This window comes from Salminus brasiliensis, chromosome 19 (genome assembly GCF_030463535.1).
Source record: "Salminus brasiliensis chromosome 19, fSalBra1.hap2, whole genome shotgun sequence".
Taxonomy (NCBI): domain Eukaryota; kingdom Metazoa; phylum Chordata; class Actinopteri; order Characiformes; family Bryconidae; genus Salminus; species Salminus brasiliensis.
In genome coordinates this window covers 13,657,395-13,672,504 of record NC_132896.1, presented here as the reverse complement: position 1 = coordinate 13,672,504, position 15,110 = coordinate 13,657,395, and the positions used below count along the sequence as shown (strand labels likewise).

The following is a 15,110-nucleotide window of genomic DNA, read 5'->3' as shown; positions in this document are numbered from 1 at the left end:
ACAGTATTTCAGATTCACCATATCTTACTTCCATCTCTTAAATGCTGTCTAAAGCTTGACTAAAAAGCTGGTAATGATAGAGAAAATGATGCAAAAGGAAGAAATGGTCAACTAACTCTAATCACCAGAACGCTATTCTGGTCCATACACAGCAACAGTTGTTAAATAGAAAGAATAATGTGTAAGGAAATGAATGAACAGTGCATAAAGAAACAAAGCGAGCTTTATCAATGGACAACAAATGGTTAATAGTAGAAGTCTGTTAGAGGTTATCTAATATTAATGAGAAGAGAGTCTAAGCTAGTTAATATGAACAGGTAAGGAACGTAGCCCTGTCTGAGACAGGTGTACGCAAAGGTGGAATGAAACACAGCGACCAATAAAGCATGTATGGGAAAGCCTCTTATTTTACAGCTTGTGCAACAGAGCTATTCATCTCCACATGCAAGGACATCTGTCTTGCCTAAGCTGGATTAAAGAGATCTTCATAGCTTCATAGCCTCATAGCTCCAGATCCAGACTGTATGCCCTCGGTTGATTTCTGATATTATCTAAAGCTATAGTGGTTTACTGCTAGAATTTTGAACACCGTCAGTCATTTCTGTTCATCTCGTTTGATATTAGCCTTTACAGTAACATTTAGTGAGTCATGAACTGAGGCTCAAAGTCCTTGGAAAATTAGGCCAAGAATGGACTAATAACTTGTAATGGGCTTAAAACGTATAATCCATCAATGTCTAATTCACCGTAGCTCAAGAGAATGAAATCACGGTTCAGCTCTTTTGTTTAGTTCAATTTAATGGCTACCATACAACATCTTTCAGTACCAATGAGTACCAGAGTACCAATAAATCCATTGACTTACAACCAATATCTATTTCAATGGACGGTAGGTTGCAATTCTATGCACCGTTATATGTTTAACGTTATAGAGCCTAATATCATCATTCTGAGCAAGGTTACACCCTTGACCTGTGCATCACACTCTGACTTCTGTCTGAGCTTGTTATATCACCTGGGAACCTAATGCCATACTTAGGGATGAACGTGTCTAGGGAGTCATTGCATTACGTTAGAACTTCAGTTTTTCCGCCGATGCCATCAAGGACTAAAGCTCTATTTGATGAGAGCTATATAAGCAGGTGAACCCTGCTCCACCATACCAACCACTTCACTGCTGATCACGCCTGCGCCGTGTCTGGTGAGTGCTGAATTGCTGTGCTGTTATTGTAAGCCATTGGGTGGCCTCAAATTACATTTAAGCCTGGGCTAAAAAAAAAAGAAAAAAAGAAAAATAGGGCATACACAACATACAAACTCTGCATGACTTACAGTGTATTTTTTGATTGCTTCCTTAGATGCTTTTTGCCATGGCCTTGATGTTGCAAGCAGCCCCCGTGCTCCTCTTGCTGGTCTACTCTCCAGGCACCCACTCTGCTCCATCTCAGCACCTGTGTGGCTCCAGCCTGGTGGATGCTCTCTACTTTGTGTGTGGAGCAAGAGGCTTCTTTTACGCCAACAGAGGAGAGAGGGACCTAGAGGCCTTGTTGGGTGAGAAAGTATTTAGCACAGTATTCATTAAACCAGTTAAAAACAATACTGATAATTTTTCTATTTCTCCAAGGACGACAGGATATATGTTTGGTGTCTAAAAATCAGCTTCTAGAGACAGAACTCCCAATGACTGGGTCTACTGTTGCACACCCGCCCCCTATTTCTTCAGGCAGAAGGGCTTAAAAACAAGAGCCATAAACCAGAAGGCAAGCCCAGTTGGGATTATGTAAAAGGGTATTATGTAACATTTACAAGCAGCTCAGTGGGAGTAGAGAAACTTGCATCATGCAATGCCTTTACAGTGCTAGTGAAAGAACCCTGAGGTTAAATTAGCAGTTATTAAAGGGTGGTTAATACAACTGAACTATTTCCCCCTCACATCTCTCATAATATATTGGTTTTAACATAAGACATGTGGGGTAATAGGGAAAACTGAATTGTGGTCAAATCATCACTTGTAGCACCGTTTAGCTCACTTCTGTTGTTCAACAACAGTTCTGGCAAGATCTGATCACATAAAGAAATACTTTGATAAACATTAAAACAAGTCAGCCTAGGAAATAAGCTCAGTTCTGAGCTAGTTTCATTTAAATATAAAGATAAAGGTGCACATATGTGTCACTGTACAGTGTACACTGTACAGCAAAATGTGTCCTCCGCATTTAACCCATCTGGTAGTGAACGCGCACACACACACACACACACACACACACACACACACACACACAGAGCGGTGGGCAGCCAACTCCAGCGCCCAGGGAGCAGAGAGGGTAAAGGGCCTTGCTCAAGGGCCCAACAGTGGCAGCTTGCCAAGCCTGGGAATCAAACCCACAAACCTGTTATCGATATCCCGGCACCATATAAATATTCATACATATGCAAATGGGATATTGACCACGTCAATGCCAGACTACTTTCTCTGAGCTCTTCTGATGCTGCTCAGGTGGACCTGACTTCCTCATCGCAACAATTTTGCCCAAATATGGAGTTTATGCCAGTTTGAGTGAATACTGCAAAGAGGACAACCCCAAATACAAAAGGAAATTCTAAAAGCAAAGTTGACATTTCACTCATCACTACTTTTGCTGATTGTCTGAAAAGAAAAGTTCTAACAAATGAAAAAATAAGCATTTTTACTACATTCTAACTTAAGTAAATGTCATATTTTAACATCAATGTCAGTTGTTTTCTACCCCAAATAACATTCATTCTTCAAAGCATAATAGATGAGGAACATTCTCTCCTCCAGCTGTCCTGTCACAGACGTCTGGTCATGAGAACACAGCGGAGGGAAGCCCTTTGAAGAAGGTGGAGCTGAAGGTGAAGAGAGGGATCGTGGACCAGTGTTGCCACAGGCCCTGCAGCTTTTCCCACCTGCAGAACTACTGCAACTGACCACCTGCTCAGAAGCACACACCCACACTGTTGCCAATTATGGAGAAATCGCTGATGACCTTGGCCAACAAATAAACCACTTCCTGCAACAGAACTAAGTGCCATTTCCTTTGCAAAACTCCTCCTAATGTCGGTGTAATTCACTCACATAGAGGTGCAGAAGGGTCAAAAGCAAACTATAAATTGAGTAGAATAAAATGGAGAAGAGAATGTAAGCTGTTAGTACTAACAGGTAAAGGACGTGTGCATTGTGTGAGACCGGTGTGCATGATGTAATGAAACTGATTAACTACAGCGGGCTTGTGAGCTACAGAACTGTAGCGCCCTCTGTTGGAGAGTTGTGCAAAAGAAAAATGAGGCAAATCAGAATTAAAACATAGGAAATTTATGATTAGGTCAATATAAACAAATCACATGTACTACATACATTCATAAATTAGGCTGAAAGTTTACAGACAAAAGAAATAAAGTAAAACCACTGAACCAGAAATATATAGTAATATTTATTTATTTATCAACTGTAATAGTCTACAGATCAAAATAATGCAATAAATGAAAGGTTTTAAAATCACGAGTGAAAGACTCGGAAACAAAATGTAGCCAGGTTAGAGTGTGACATCTGTCAAACTGGAATTAAGACTTGACCAAAAGTTGAAGACAAACAAGCCAGTAGCTTGGACAATCAGAGATACATATTTAATATCTTTTGCCAAATAAACTGGCATTTTTTTTTAACCAAGAGAATGGAGAAATATATATTCACGGAAGGGGGAAAAAAAATTAAATCCCATGCACTACAGACACCAAAGTTAATATTTTGATCAGTGCACCATATGCACACACCCATACACTGACTCACCTGTATATAAATAACACTCTTGTTCAAACACTGCAGAGCTAAACCGGAACGCTTGCATAGAACAGGATGTATTGCCAGAAGGCCTGACTTTATATTTATACTTAAAATAAGCGTTTTTTTTTTCTGGGCCATTTTTTTGTCCTCCAAGCTCCTAGTGAAGTCTACATCAGAGTTTAATGCTCACTTTGAGCAAGAGAGCACATCCATTAGCCCTGTAGCGTTTGTATCTCGACAGTTAAGACATTGTCCATTTCATAACAAATATAGCCCAAGACATCAACAGTTGGTAGCACGACCCACTATCTCAGACCGGACATAGGCTGCTGGTTCTCCTTGAGCTCATGCTTGAAGGCTTTGCTGGGGTCAAACTTGCGTGGAGCCTGATTGGACTTCATCTGCTCCAGCTCCCGCTTCTGCTTGCCTATCTGTGACCTAAGCTTAGCCACTTCCTGTAGAACACAAACACCAGTATAAATGGATCATTAACAGAATCTACTACAAGCACATGTTCAGAAATCTAGACCATGCCTGTGGTTCGATTCTGACCTGTTTAAGCTCCAAATTCTCTTCCTTAAGTTTGACCATGTGCTTAATCTTCTGCCTCTGGTTCTGATGGCCCAGCAGATTGGCGTAGGCGCCAGCCAGTTTGCTCAGCTCTGCCTGAGTGGCCCCCTTCTCGTTGAGCAGGGCATCCCTCTCTGCCGCGAAGCCGTCCAGCTGCTCCTGGAGACCACAAGCAGCAGAAAAATGAGAGGCACACCAGGGAGCTACAGAGACCATCTGCACTGCACACACTGTCAGCAGTACCAGTTCTGTAGAAGTAGTTTTAAAGGAGCACAGACTAACCTGAAAGGGTTTAACTTTGGCATAGAGCTTCTCATACAAGCTTTTCCAGTGCTCCATTTCTTCAGTAGAAGTGCTGTAGGAAGATGTGAACACATTCATGAAGACATACAGTTTGAACATGAATAAAGCTACACGCTAGAATTGGGGGTGCAACAGTACCATACCTCCACTACATTTAAAAAAAAAAAAAAAAAAAGTATTGAGACACCTGATCGTTTATTGCTTAGTGTGATAATTGGAGTAATTTAATGCTGGGGGCTTTATACCCCTACATCCCACACCTGACATTAGGTATGGTGCCAACAGTTCAAAGGCTTACATTTATCTGCGCTGGAGGGTCCTATTCTATTGGCAGTACATCTCTACAGGGACTGTAGGAGCTGTGCATGTGCGCACATTTGCACATCCGTAGCAGTAATGGGTGCAGCTTAAAAGTAGCGCAATGCATTCATTACAAGAAGTCCACAAACATTTGGACACCGCAGAATGACACCAGAGCCAAGGCATAGTCATCATTTTAGAGATGCACTAATCTACAGTCACAACATGGCAAGACATAGAGAAGGTCCAGGACATCTGGAACAATGTGATTTGGACATGTGGTAGATGTTTTACTTTTGACCTCAGCTGTGGCAGTATGCGCTTGGGCTGTACTTGCTAGGACATGGCCATGTTGAACAGCGAAACAGCTGATTTTGAATTGTTCCAAGATATTTTTAAACCCCTTCCCAGTCTCATTCATCCACAACCTTCTCGCTAAGGCCTTCAGAAAGCTTTTTGGACCTCACCGTGGTGATCCACGTTTTAAATAAGACAACCTCCTCCAAAATCCCCTCTGATGTTCTTTTTCCCACAGCCGATGTGGAAGATTGCATCAATTTTACAGATCATTTCAAGACATTTCTACAGTTGTTCACTCATATCACCTCCATCTCAATTTTGTTTAAAAGTCAATGTTTAAATATGTTAAAAAATACAAAAAGGTTGCCATTTATTTTACTACATTTAGGATTAGATTTGTCTCCTCTTTATGACGTGCAGCCTTCCGACAAGACCAGATCCTAGACCAGCAGTCCAGTCCTACTATAAGAAGCTTTGTGCAGGCACTAGTGCCCTTTCACCAGGAGCATCATAGCACAAAGAGAATCATTAAATAACATACTGTGCTCATTGACCCCCCCCCCCCCCCACACACACACCCTTTAGGCCCCTTTAGACTTAGACGCCCCCTCCCAAACACCAGCGCAGTCAGACTCTTGCAGCCTCTTTAAACCCAGACTAATCCCAACACTAATGTTAAGAAACAACCCCCCTAAACAGATTTGACATTTGATTAATTCTACCATTACTTCCAATTAATTTAATCCAACCAGTAAAATGTGATAAATTTTAAAGAACCCGTCCAGGACGTTAATCTAACGACTGTGTAACGTGTTTATGTGATGCACTCACCTTTGTTGTGCCTCTGCAAGTTGTTCGGTGAAACAGAGTTGCTCCCGCTCCATCTGCAAACTGAGCTGCTCTTTCTCTTGCTGCCACTCCTTTGTTAGGCTCTGCAGATAGGCATCCTTCTGCTTCAGCAGCCTGCGCTGCTCAGCAACGTCCTGTTGCAGAGCCTCCATCTTGTCCTTCAGGACCTGTGCCTCCTGCACCCGACCCTCAGCAGACTCCCTCCTCCTCTGACGGGCCTGCTCCAGTTGAGCCAGGACCTGCGTTTTCTCCTGCCGCTCCTGCTCAGTCTCTTCCTGCAGACGCCTCAGCTCAGTGCTGTGAGCCTCCACAACATGCTTCAGCTCTTTTTCGCTCTGAGCCAGCTTGGTCTGTACTTCTAGCAACATCCTGGACACATGCCAAACACATATTTACATACATTTTCAGTATGTTCTGCTCATTAAACGACATACGCTTCATCACATTACCAGCAAACACTCTGGTGGTGCATAACGGTATGGGTATGCAGTCCAGAAATAAGTGGACAGTGGCCATGTGTTTTAGCCTCTACTCCAGGACCGAGTTGAAATGCAGAACGCCATCTTTCATCGCTTCAAAAACATACTTCATATCTAAGTAGGAAATACAGCCCTTTCCTTTACACTGGTGTTACACTGCATGCTTGCTTCCCATTTTCTCAGCTGGCTGGCTGGCTGGCTCTAGTCTGCAGATTTGAGGGCAGTCAGAATCAATAGTTGGCAGAGTAAATTGGGCAGAATGCGAGAAGCACATGCTCAGATCTTTCACACTAGTCCGATATCGAAATGTTTGATGTATTTTGGCCAATTTGATGTAATCTAGAAGCGGATAAACAGTGAACAACTTATTCTACTTGGATCCAACCTATGGCCAATAGAAAATAAGGGAACCAAAATATTTAAGTTCCAAAGAAGGTTTACAAACTTCATGGATTCATACTGAACAGCCACGATATAGGTGTGATGGTTCAACACCTGCAGAATACATGATGTGCATAGCCTCTAGGTGTGTGCATAGACTGATGAATGCAGGGCTGCATGATATTAGAAAAAAGTGACACTGCAATAATTCTGTTGTACTACAAAATATATTGTGATAGGATAAGAAATAAATTAAACAGAAATGCATGTTTGTGGCTTCTGTACAATCCCTCTGTTACTTTAAGACAGGGTCAGAGTGCTGAACACTGTGCACACTTTTAAATCAATCATTCAATAAGTGTTAAATCAGTCTGACAACTGCAAATGTTAAACAGCTCTGAACCATAACAGATAAGCTGGTTAGCATTAGCTTAGTTAGCAGGATAACAGTCACCACAGAACAAATTCAAGCCTGGCTGACAGAAAGCACACTTCTAGACGTTTAGATGAGGACTCATTTTTTCCTATGGTTTTGGATCTGTAGCTCACTCATTAAGCTAGGCTTTGTTTAGCTAGCTCAGCTACAGAGCTGCCAAGTATCAGACAGCCCAGTGCAGGTGCTGTTAATCAACTGCTGAGCTACCTACACAAGTGTTGGAGGATAAAGCCTCATATCGGACAGTACAAAGTCCAGTGATTGGTCTTAGGACTCAACTTCAACTGTTTTCAGGCATATTTAGTAGACATGCACATGAATGACCAATTTTGGCCATGTACTGGATAGACTCAATGCACACAGACATGAAATCTGACCTGGCATACTCTTCCCGCTCCTTATCTTGAGTGTGTTTAAGATGGAGGATTTGCTGTTGCTCCTCTTGCAGCTGCTGGCCGACTGTTCTCATCTCCTCCTCCAGCTGCTGAGCACGGGCCTCAGCCTGTTCCTTCTGCACACTCAAAGCCTGCCTGGTACTAGAAGTGGTTAAAGTATTAACAGCATGACCCAATTCAAAGCGGTTCAAGTGGTTTTGCAGCTAACGCTACAGTACTCACCCCTCTAGCTCAGTGGCCATTTCGCCAATCTTGCCCAGGGAGCTGCTGTGCTCCTCCTGAAGTTTCTTCATAGCCTTCTCATGAGCCTCTTTCAGAGCTTTCACTTCAAGATTCCTCCTATCGATATTGTTAACATCAATAATGCAAAGTAGCCACAGGACGAACATGTTCACTTGGGGTTAGGGTTGCAAAGATTCATATATCTATTGACCATAATAACATTAAAACAATTAGGCAACTAGAAAATTACGTTGGAATCTCATAGTTGCTCGCCATCTGGAAAATTATAAAAGCTTAATGAGCAATTTCAGGCTAGTTTATCAAATTTTAGGAGGTTGGCAAGAGGTTAGCTTACCAAGGCTAGCTACCTATATTTGTTTGCCTCAACAGGTTTCTGGAACCAAGAATTAGTAGTTAATTATTCATAATTAACCTCAAATCTAATAAAGGTATGAGTGACTTGTCAGCTTTTGGCGGATTAAAACAAACCCTGGTGCGATTGCTCAGTTAGCGTTAATGCTGCCTTTCAAACCCTGATGCGCACCAAACAAGCAGACCAAGACAGACCAAGCTGGTGGGTCTCAGTCCGTTTCTGAATGGACTCTAGTGAGGTTTGTTGAAGCGTGAACACCAACTGAACCAGAGGCATCTAAACGAACCAAACGGCGAGTTGTGCACTCCTGTCCACAAAATTTTGCATCAACTCTGCCCATTCTCACTCCACAGTCATGCCCAGTTTGACACTTTTTTACTATTTAAGCAGGGCTGCATCCCAAACCACACAGCATTCCAAAACTAGCTATTATTAGAATTTCATTTATTAGCAGAGTAGTTGCCTTAGCAAGGTAAAAATGTGCAAATTTGGATGTAGCCACAATAATGTTAACGTATCACTTTGAACAATTTTGTGGTTTAATACCGATATGAAGGCGTTCATAAGAGGTTTACGGATCCAGCGGTTAGATTTACATTTTATATATTTTTTCCCCTGCTAGTTATTGTGTGGATCACGCAAGAACCTTTTTGCAGACCTCTACTTGCAGCCTTTTGTCATATATCACCTTTATCACCTTTGGTTCTATTTCAAAGGTCAGAATAAATGCAAAGCCTACCAAGACTGAACTGCAACAACCAAACAAATATAAACTTCTGAAAGACCCTGACCTCTCTAGCTCTGTGCGTGCCCCGATCAGGTCCTCTGCTAGCGTGTGCTTCTCCCCAGTCAGACACTGGACGGCCTCCTCGTGCAGCCGCTCCTGCTGTTCTAGTGTAGACAGCTCCTCCAGCACCTCTTCCAGCTCCTCCTCAAGTTGCTTTCTCTCAGTTTCCGTTGCACTGCGCTCACGTGCCAGCTCGCTGCTCAGGGAGTCACTACGAGCCTGCAGCATTGAGATGCCAACGAGTCAGATAACATTAGCTGGAATAAGTTAGTACTACTAGGTTCAAAACAGGTCTGGCAAACAGTTAAACACAACTCATGCCATAGTCACTGCACAATATATAGGCGAATATAGCAGGTTAATCCCTGTACTGCACAACAAACAGATAAAGCCCTCATTTTCCGTGCTAGAAGCATAGGGCCTTCATACACACTAAGTGGGATTGCAGGGGAAAAACAAAACAAAACAAAAAAAACTCCAGGCCATAATTGTTAGCACAAGGATTTTACTATCCACCAGTCCTGAACTCCACGGCTGAATAACCATGTTTTTCTTCATTTCTTAGAAAGGGCCCAAAAATGTAAAACTTCAGTGAAAGCCTTTTAAACTTAAATGCAACAGCTAATTCAGAAGAACATGAAAGCTAGACTAAAAAGGCTAAAAGCTAACACTAGGTGAGTGGGAAAAGCATTGATTGGAAAAAGGCAGAGAGGAAGAAGCACAGCTGTGAGAATCTGTATAAAGCCCAGGAAGGGAGCCATAAGGGCCACAACACCCACAAACAGTAAAACAGCATCTGAGCACGTCTCCACCACAACCAAAGTCACATACACTGAAAAACTACATTCCAAGACAACTTCAGAAGTAAAGATTATTTAGGTTTTGAAAGAAAATTATTTAAGGTATTAGGATTTGATCAATATTGTACTTTGTTTAATGAACTACAAAATGTATGTATGTATGTATGTATATTTTACTAAAAGAATGAAAACCATTTAGTATTTAAATATACAATAATATTAATCTATTACACATTATATAATAAGGTCACCTTTTCATGTTCTAGCTGTTCTTCAAGAGCAGAAAGTCGCAGTTTCAACTCATCATGGGCTTCCTTTTCAGTCTTCCTACTCTCTTCCAGCGAGTTAATATCGGCCAGTAACTCCTGAACCCTTCTCAGACCTTCCTCTTGTGTCCTGACTGCACATACAGACAAAGATCAGAAATGAAAACTGATATGACATAAAAGCTACGGACACTTCATCTCACATATATGGGAGAAAAAAAAAAAAATCCATCTTGTTTGCAATCAATGTGCATTACAAATGACCACACCCACCTCTTTCATCCTCCAGGGTCAGGCAGCGCTCACCCATGAGAGCCACTCTCTGGTCCAGCTCCTCCTCAGTCCTCCTCAGGACCTCCCGGATGCGGGTCAGCTCCTGTTCCTGCTGCTTCACCGTGCCCTGGGAGTCCTGCAGCTCCTGCGCTCCCTGCTGGATCTTCTCCTCCAACTCTCTCAGCGCAGACTTGGAAGCCTCCATTTCACTCTCGTGCCGCTTCAGCTCCCTCTCCCGTTCTGAGAGAGTGCTCTGGGTCTCCTGGAGCTCATGCTGGCACTTCTGCAGCTCCTGTTCCTTCTCCATGAGGGTGTTCTGGGAGTCACGCAGCTCTGCAGTACGCTTCTCCAAATGGTGCTCCACCTCACTTAACAGGATGAAAACAGAGAGGGGAAAAGAACTCCTTTAATTCAGAAAACTTTAAACTCGTCAAATTTAAAAACAGTCATGCACTGGTAGGGTGTGGAGGCACATTCTCTTACCCGAGTTTGTCTTGAGAGTCAGACACGCGCCGCTCCATTGCGGATTTGTCTTGCAGCTTACCCTTCAGATCCTTACAAAGAACAGTTTATTAGACTAGTCTGAAGAACTTGGACAGACGACCAACAACTTTACTAGTTTAGTCATTATTAAGAAGCTAAACAATACCAGAATCTCTTCATTCGCAGCATCAAGATAACCTTGTAGAGCCTTTATTTCCTCCCGCAGCTCCTGTATGACAGCTGAAGTGGAAGATAATACAGTAAAGGACGAATTATTAATTAATTATAATTACTAAAACTAGAATCGTGCAACCTGGGAACGGTTGTGCAGCTAAAGGGGATTCAGTTATTGCCAAGCAGTTGTTATAATACCCTATGTTGAAGTTTGGGTGTTACAAATGTATTTGTATCACTGTGATATTAAAGGGGTGCCAAACTTATGCACCCATTTATTCCTACAGGGAATATTATTCCTATAGGCCTGTATCTGATTGGACACACGGTTTGCGCATAGCATCAGATTTGTGCAAACTGCTATATACAAGGACACATAAAATCGAATGAAACAATCTGGATTTGAAACTGTGTGGGTATCTCGAAACCGCAGGACAAATTATGCCGGAAAATCCAGCAGAAAATAAAGGACCAGAACAACAAATCAGATAACATTGCAAAACAATTTATTATTATATCAACTTACCATGCAGCTTATCCATTCCTTTCTCAATCTCCTCATTTTGAGCTTTAGTCTCTTCATGGAGGTCCTCTGAAAAAACCCAAGTAAGAAATATTAAAATAAATGTAGAACTTCAAGAGGACAGTTAAGACTTACTTTTTTTCGTACGTCTACTTAGCACGTGGAACACAATAGGGAATGTGTCGTTTTAACTTTAGACGTTATTCCACACTGACGCTCTGAGCAGGTTATGTATTTGCTGTGAAGCTCAGATAAATCAAGACCTTTTTTTGGCTTGTTTACTCTTCAAGTACCAACAGTGTCAGTGCTCACCAAGATCTTTGTTCCTCTCCTGAAGAGCATTAAGAGTTGCTCTTGAGGCTTCAAGATCCGTCTCCAGCACCTTAACTTTGCCTTCTGAACTGATTTTCAGAAAACTCAGCTCCTGCATCAAATCAGAGAGTTCATCTGGGTCATGGGCTGAATACATTAAAAAAGTTTCAGTACAGTAGAATGCATGAGGATTCTTGACCTGCTAAGGAATAAAAAGGTAACTCACCTTGTCCTTCGCATCTAGTTTATTTCTTGCCTCCATCAGCTCCATCGACAGAGAATTGATTCTCTTTTTTGTAGTGTCTGCAGAGACCTACACAGGTGTACATAAAACAAAAATGAACTCAAGACCACCCATTTAGTCAAGTTCAGGTTAACTTAAATGTGAGGAGTTTTTTTTTTTTTAAACTTCACAACTCACCTTGGACTTAAGAAACTCGTTCGTTTTCTTTAGCTCGACAAGTTGTCTTTCAAGAGAAGCCACACTGGCTGCAAGGCCGGTCTTCTCTCTCACAGCAGCAAGCAGTTTAGCCTCCAACTTCTTAAGCTCTTCCTCCATGGCCAGGAGCCGGCGGTCTTGCTCCCCTCTCTGCTGAATCAATGATCGGATCTGGGAAGCAGGATAAATAGATTGCAGGTCATACTATAGATTAAAGGGAAAATATAACTAGGGTTGCAATATTTATATTATAATTATATTAATTAATTATAATTACTAGAACCAGAATAGTACAAACTGGGAACGATTGTGCAGCTAAAGTGGATTCACCTTTAATGAATTTGCTAAGCTGTTGCCAAGTGATTGCTTTGGCATCCCAGGTGTACGGTGCTGCTTAGTGTGTTGAAACGGCGAAGTTTGGATCCCATAGAATCCTAAGTGGCTTCTATGGGATCCAACATAGCTGCTATGCTGCTGCAATGGTCCCCCAGGCGGTTGCTGAGTATTTGCAGTAGTTCCTCGGTTGGTGGCCATGGTGTTGCCAAGTGGTTGCTATGGTTTGGCTAAGAGCTCTCTCTCACAGCAGCAAGCAGTTTAGCCTCCAACTTCTTAAGTTCTTATTAACTGTAGATTGCAGGTCATACTATAGATTAAAGGCAAAATATAACTAGGGTTGCAATATTCTGGGAATTTTCAAAGTTGGGAAATTTACCATGGGAATTAACAGGAATAAAATGGGAATACTCAAGGCTAAAGGTGATAAACTTACTCTACTAGCTTAATTAGTTGGTAAAATATATATACTGAAGCATAAGAAAAGAACTCACTACAGTCCTGCAAGTCCGGTAATTCCCATAATTACCAGTTTATTCCCATGGTAAATTTAGATGTATTGTTATGCCTTCATGTCTGCTGTTGATAAAAAAAAATGCTGCATTGACGATAGTGTATGACATAGTTCCTTTAAATTATCCAAGATGTCCTATTAATTCCAATAAATTCCCATAATTTTAATGTAGGTTAACATTTTGGAATATTTCCAAAGTTCCAGAGCAGTAATTTACTGGAAATTGTCTAGAAATGTTCCACCCCCTTGCAAGCCCATGTATAACATTCACCCAACCCCATTCTTCTTCTCAAAAGGCCTCTTGGTCTGAAATATTTGTGGGTGCAGCTTATTTAAGATCTTTTCTCAAATTTAGTTGATATTTTGCTGGGAATTTCTGTGAACGCATAACCTGGCTGTAGTTATGATTACAAAACCTGAAACACACCTCCTTCTCCAGAAGTTTCTGATGCTTCATCTCCGCTTGGAAACTGCTTTTGTCCTTTTTGGAGCTTGAACCGCTATCCTGCGTGCGAGAGAAAAAGTGTGTAAAAGACAGCTAACCCTTCTGATTATTTTCCTACCTCAGAATCACATGGGCAGGACACTCACCAGTCCATCCACAGACACGGTCCTTCGCACTGGAGACATCAGGGCATCTTTTGAGAGTGGTGGAGGTAAATCTGTGGCTAAAACAGTGGACACACATTGACACATGAAAAGACAACCAAGAAAAGGTTCCATGGACATGAATTTGGACTTGGCCGTGGCCTAAAACGCAAAGTAATTGGTGCGTTACAATTCTAAATACTGACAGACTCAATCTGGGCCTAGGGAACTGGTCTTACATGGAGATTATGTTATCAGTTCACTGAAATATCTAATGTACAGAATATTCCCCTTACCACAAACATAGTCCAACATGTTTGCTGCCAAGTCTGAGTGTGTCATTTTGCTCTGATGCTACATGGTTAAAATATCTAAAGTAACAGAGGGCTAAGCCATGACAGCCTTGATAAATCTTAGCCTTGTACAGCGGCGGTGCTAAAGAAATGAAAGAAAAACTTCAAGCAAACATGCCTTGGCTGACTAACAGCACTTCTGATAGGGGAAAAGCCACCAGTCTCTAAGGGAAGCTGCTTTTACCTTTAGATGGGGCTTTGAAGCGCTCTGCCTTATGAAAGGATGCGGCTCCCTTCACGTCCACACCCTTCATATCGTAGGTACCAGGTGGAGGAGCACAACCTAGTAATGGGGGAAACATTAGGGAAAAGATCATGAAGATCACACACAGAAGTAAACTACTTAGGATTAAGGTGTCACTCTTTAAAAAGTCTTTGGTTAACTAGCACTAGCTAGTGAAATAAGCAGCTCATGTATTTCTACTAATGTTATCCAGACAGGTTAACGTTGTACGCCAGAAAACATTAGCCTGCTAACTAACCTCAAGTTCAAGTTTCAGGTTTATTTGTCATTTGCACATCATGTCTTACACTCTCCCTCTCTCTCTCTCTCTCCCTCTTTCCAACCATTTATCCCAGATAACATGGGAAGCATTTTTTGCACAAGCATTTGCACTGATAACTTTACTACCTCACTGGACTCTATTTATCGCACATTGCACAACTTGCACACTACCGTCATTATTTATTATCCTCTGTCTGTACTGTGTTGTCTGTCCGCACTTGTTTGTTTGTGTTGCACTTGTGTTTTGTATGCACTGTCTATGTTGCACCATGGTCCGGGAGGAACGTTGTTTCGTTTCACTGTGTACTCTGTATGTAGTTGAAATGACAATAAACCCACTTGACTTGACT

At 41.9% G+C, this 15,110-nt stretch overlaps 2 protein-coding genes across 2 annotated transcripts; one reads left to right on the top strand and one right to left on the bottom strand.

The window, feature by feature from the left end:
• The first annotated feature begins 1,370 nt into the window (after positions 1 to 1,370).
• On the top strand, positions 1,371 to 2,949 carry insb (preproinsulin b). The gene is made up of 2 exons (XM_072663663.1): positions 1,371 to 1,551; positions 2,804 to 2,949. The coding sequence occupies exons 1-2, from the start codon at positions 1,371 to 1,373 to the stop codon at positions 2,947 to 2,949; spliced, it is 327 nt and encodes a 108-aa protein (XP_072519764.1).
• Positions 2,950 to 3,742: 793 nt separating this feature from the next.
• hmmr (hyaluronan-mediated motility receptor (RHAMM)) lies at positions 3,743 to 14,518 on the bottom strand. Its single transcript, XM_072663682.1, has 18 exons — positions 14,440 to 14,518; positions 13,906 to 13,982; positions 13,742 to 13,819; positions 12,450 to 12,638; positions 12,255 to 12,341; positions 12,029 to 12,140; positions 11,720 to 11,785; positions 11,186 to 11,259; positions 11,020 to 11,090; positions 10,537 to 10,904; positions 10,249 to 10,397; positions 9,202 to 9,416; positions 8,038 to 8,154; positions 7,798 to 7,956; positions 6,107 to 6,493; positions 4,655 to 4,727; positions 4,355 to 4,531; positions 3,743 to 4,257 (listed from the first exon to the last, which is right to left on the bottom strand). Exons 1-18 carry the CDS (start codon positions 14,507 to 14,509, stop codon positions 4,108 to 4,110), a joined length of 2,619 nt encoding a protein of 872 aa, XP_072519783.1. The 5' UTR covers positions 14,510 to 14,518; the 3' UTR covers positions 3,743 to 4,107.
• Between the last annotated feature and the right edge of the window lie 592 nt (positions 14,519 to 15,110).

Bases quoted from the DNA above. Each gene is read 5' to 3' on its own strand.
- hmmr (XM_072663682.1), bottom strand. From the start codon at position 14,509: ATGAAGGGTGTGGACGTGAAGGGAGCCGCATCCTTTCATAAGGCAGAG. The intron at 10,905-11,019 runs GTAAGAGAATGT...CATCCTGTTAAG, and splicing joins GACTCTCAAGACAAACTCGG to TGAGGTGGAGCACCATTTGG. The intron at 8,155-9,201 runs GTCAGGGTCTTT...CAATATCGATAG, and splicing joins GCACGCACAGAGCTAGAGAG to GAGGAATCTTGAAGTGAAAG.
- insb (XM_072663663.1), top strand. From the start codon at position 1,371: ATGGCCTTGATGTTGCAAGCAGCCCCCGTGCTCCTCTTGCTGGTCTAC. The intron at 1,552-2,803 runs GTGAGAAAGTAT...TCTCTCCTCCAG, and splicing joins GGACCTAGAGGCCTTGTTGG to CTGTCCTGTCACAGACGTCT.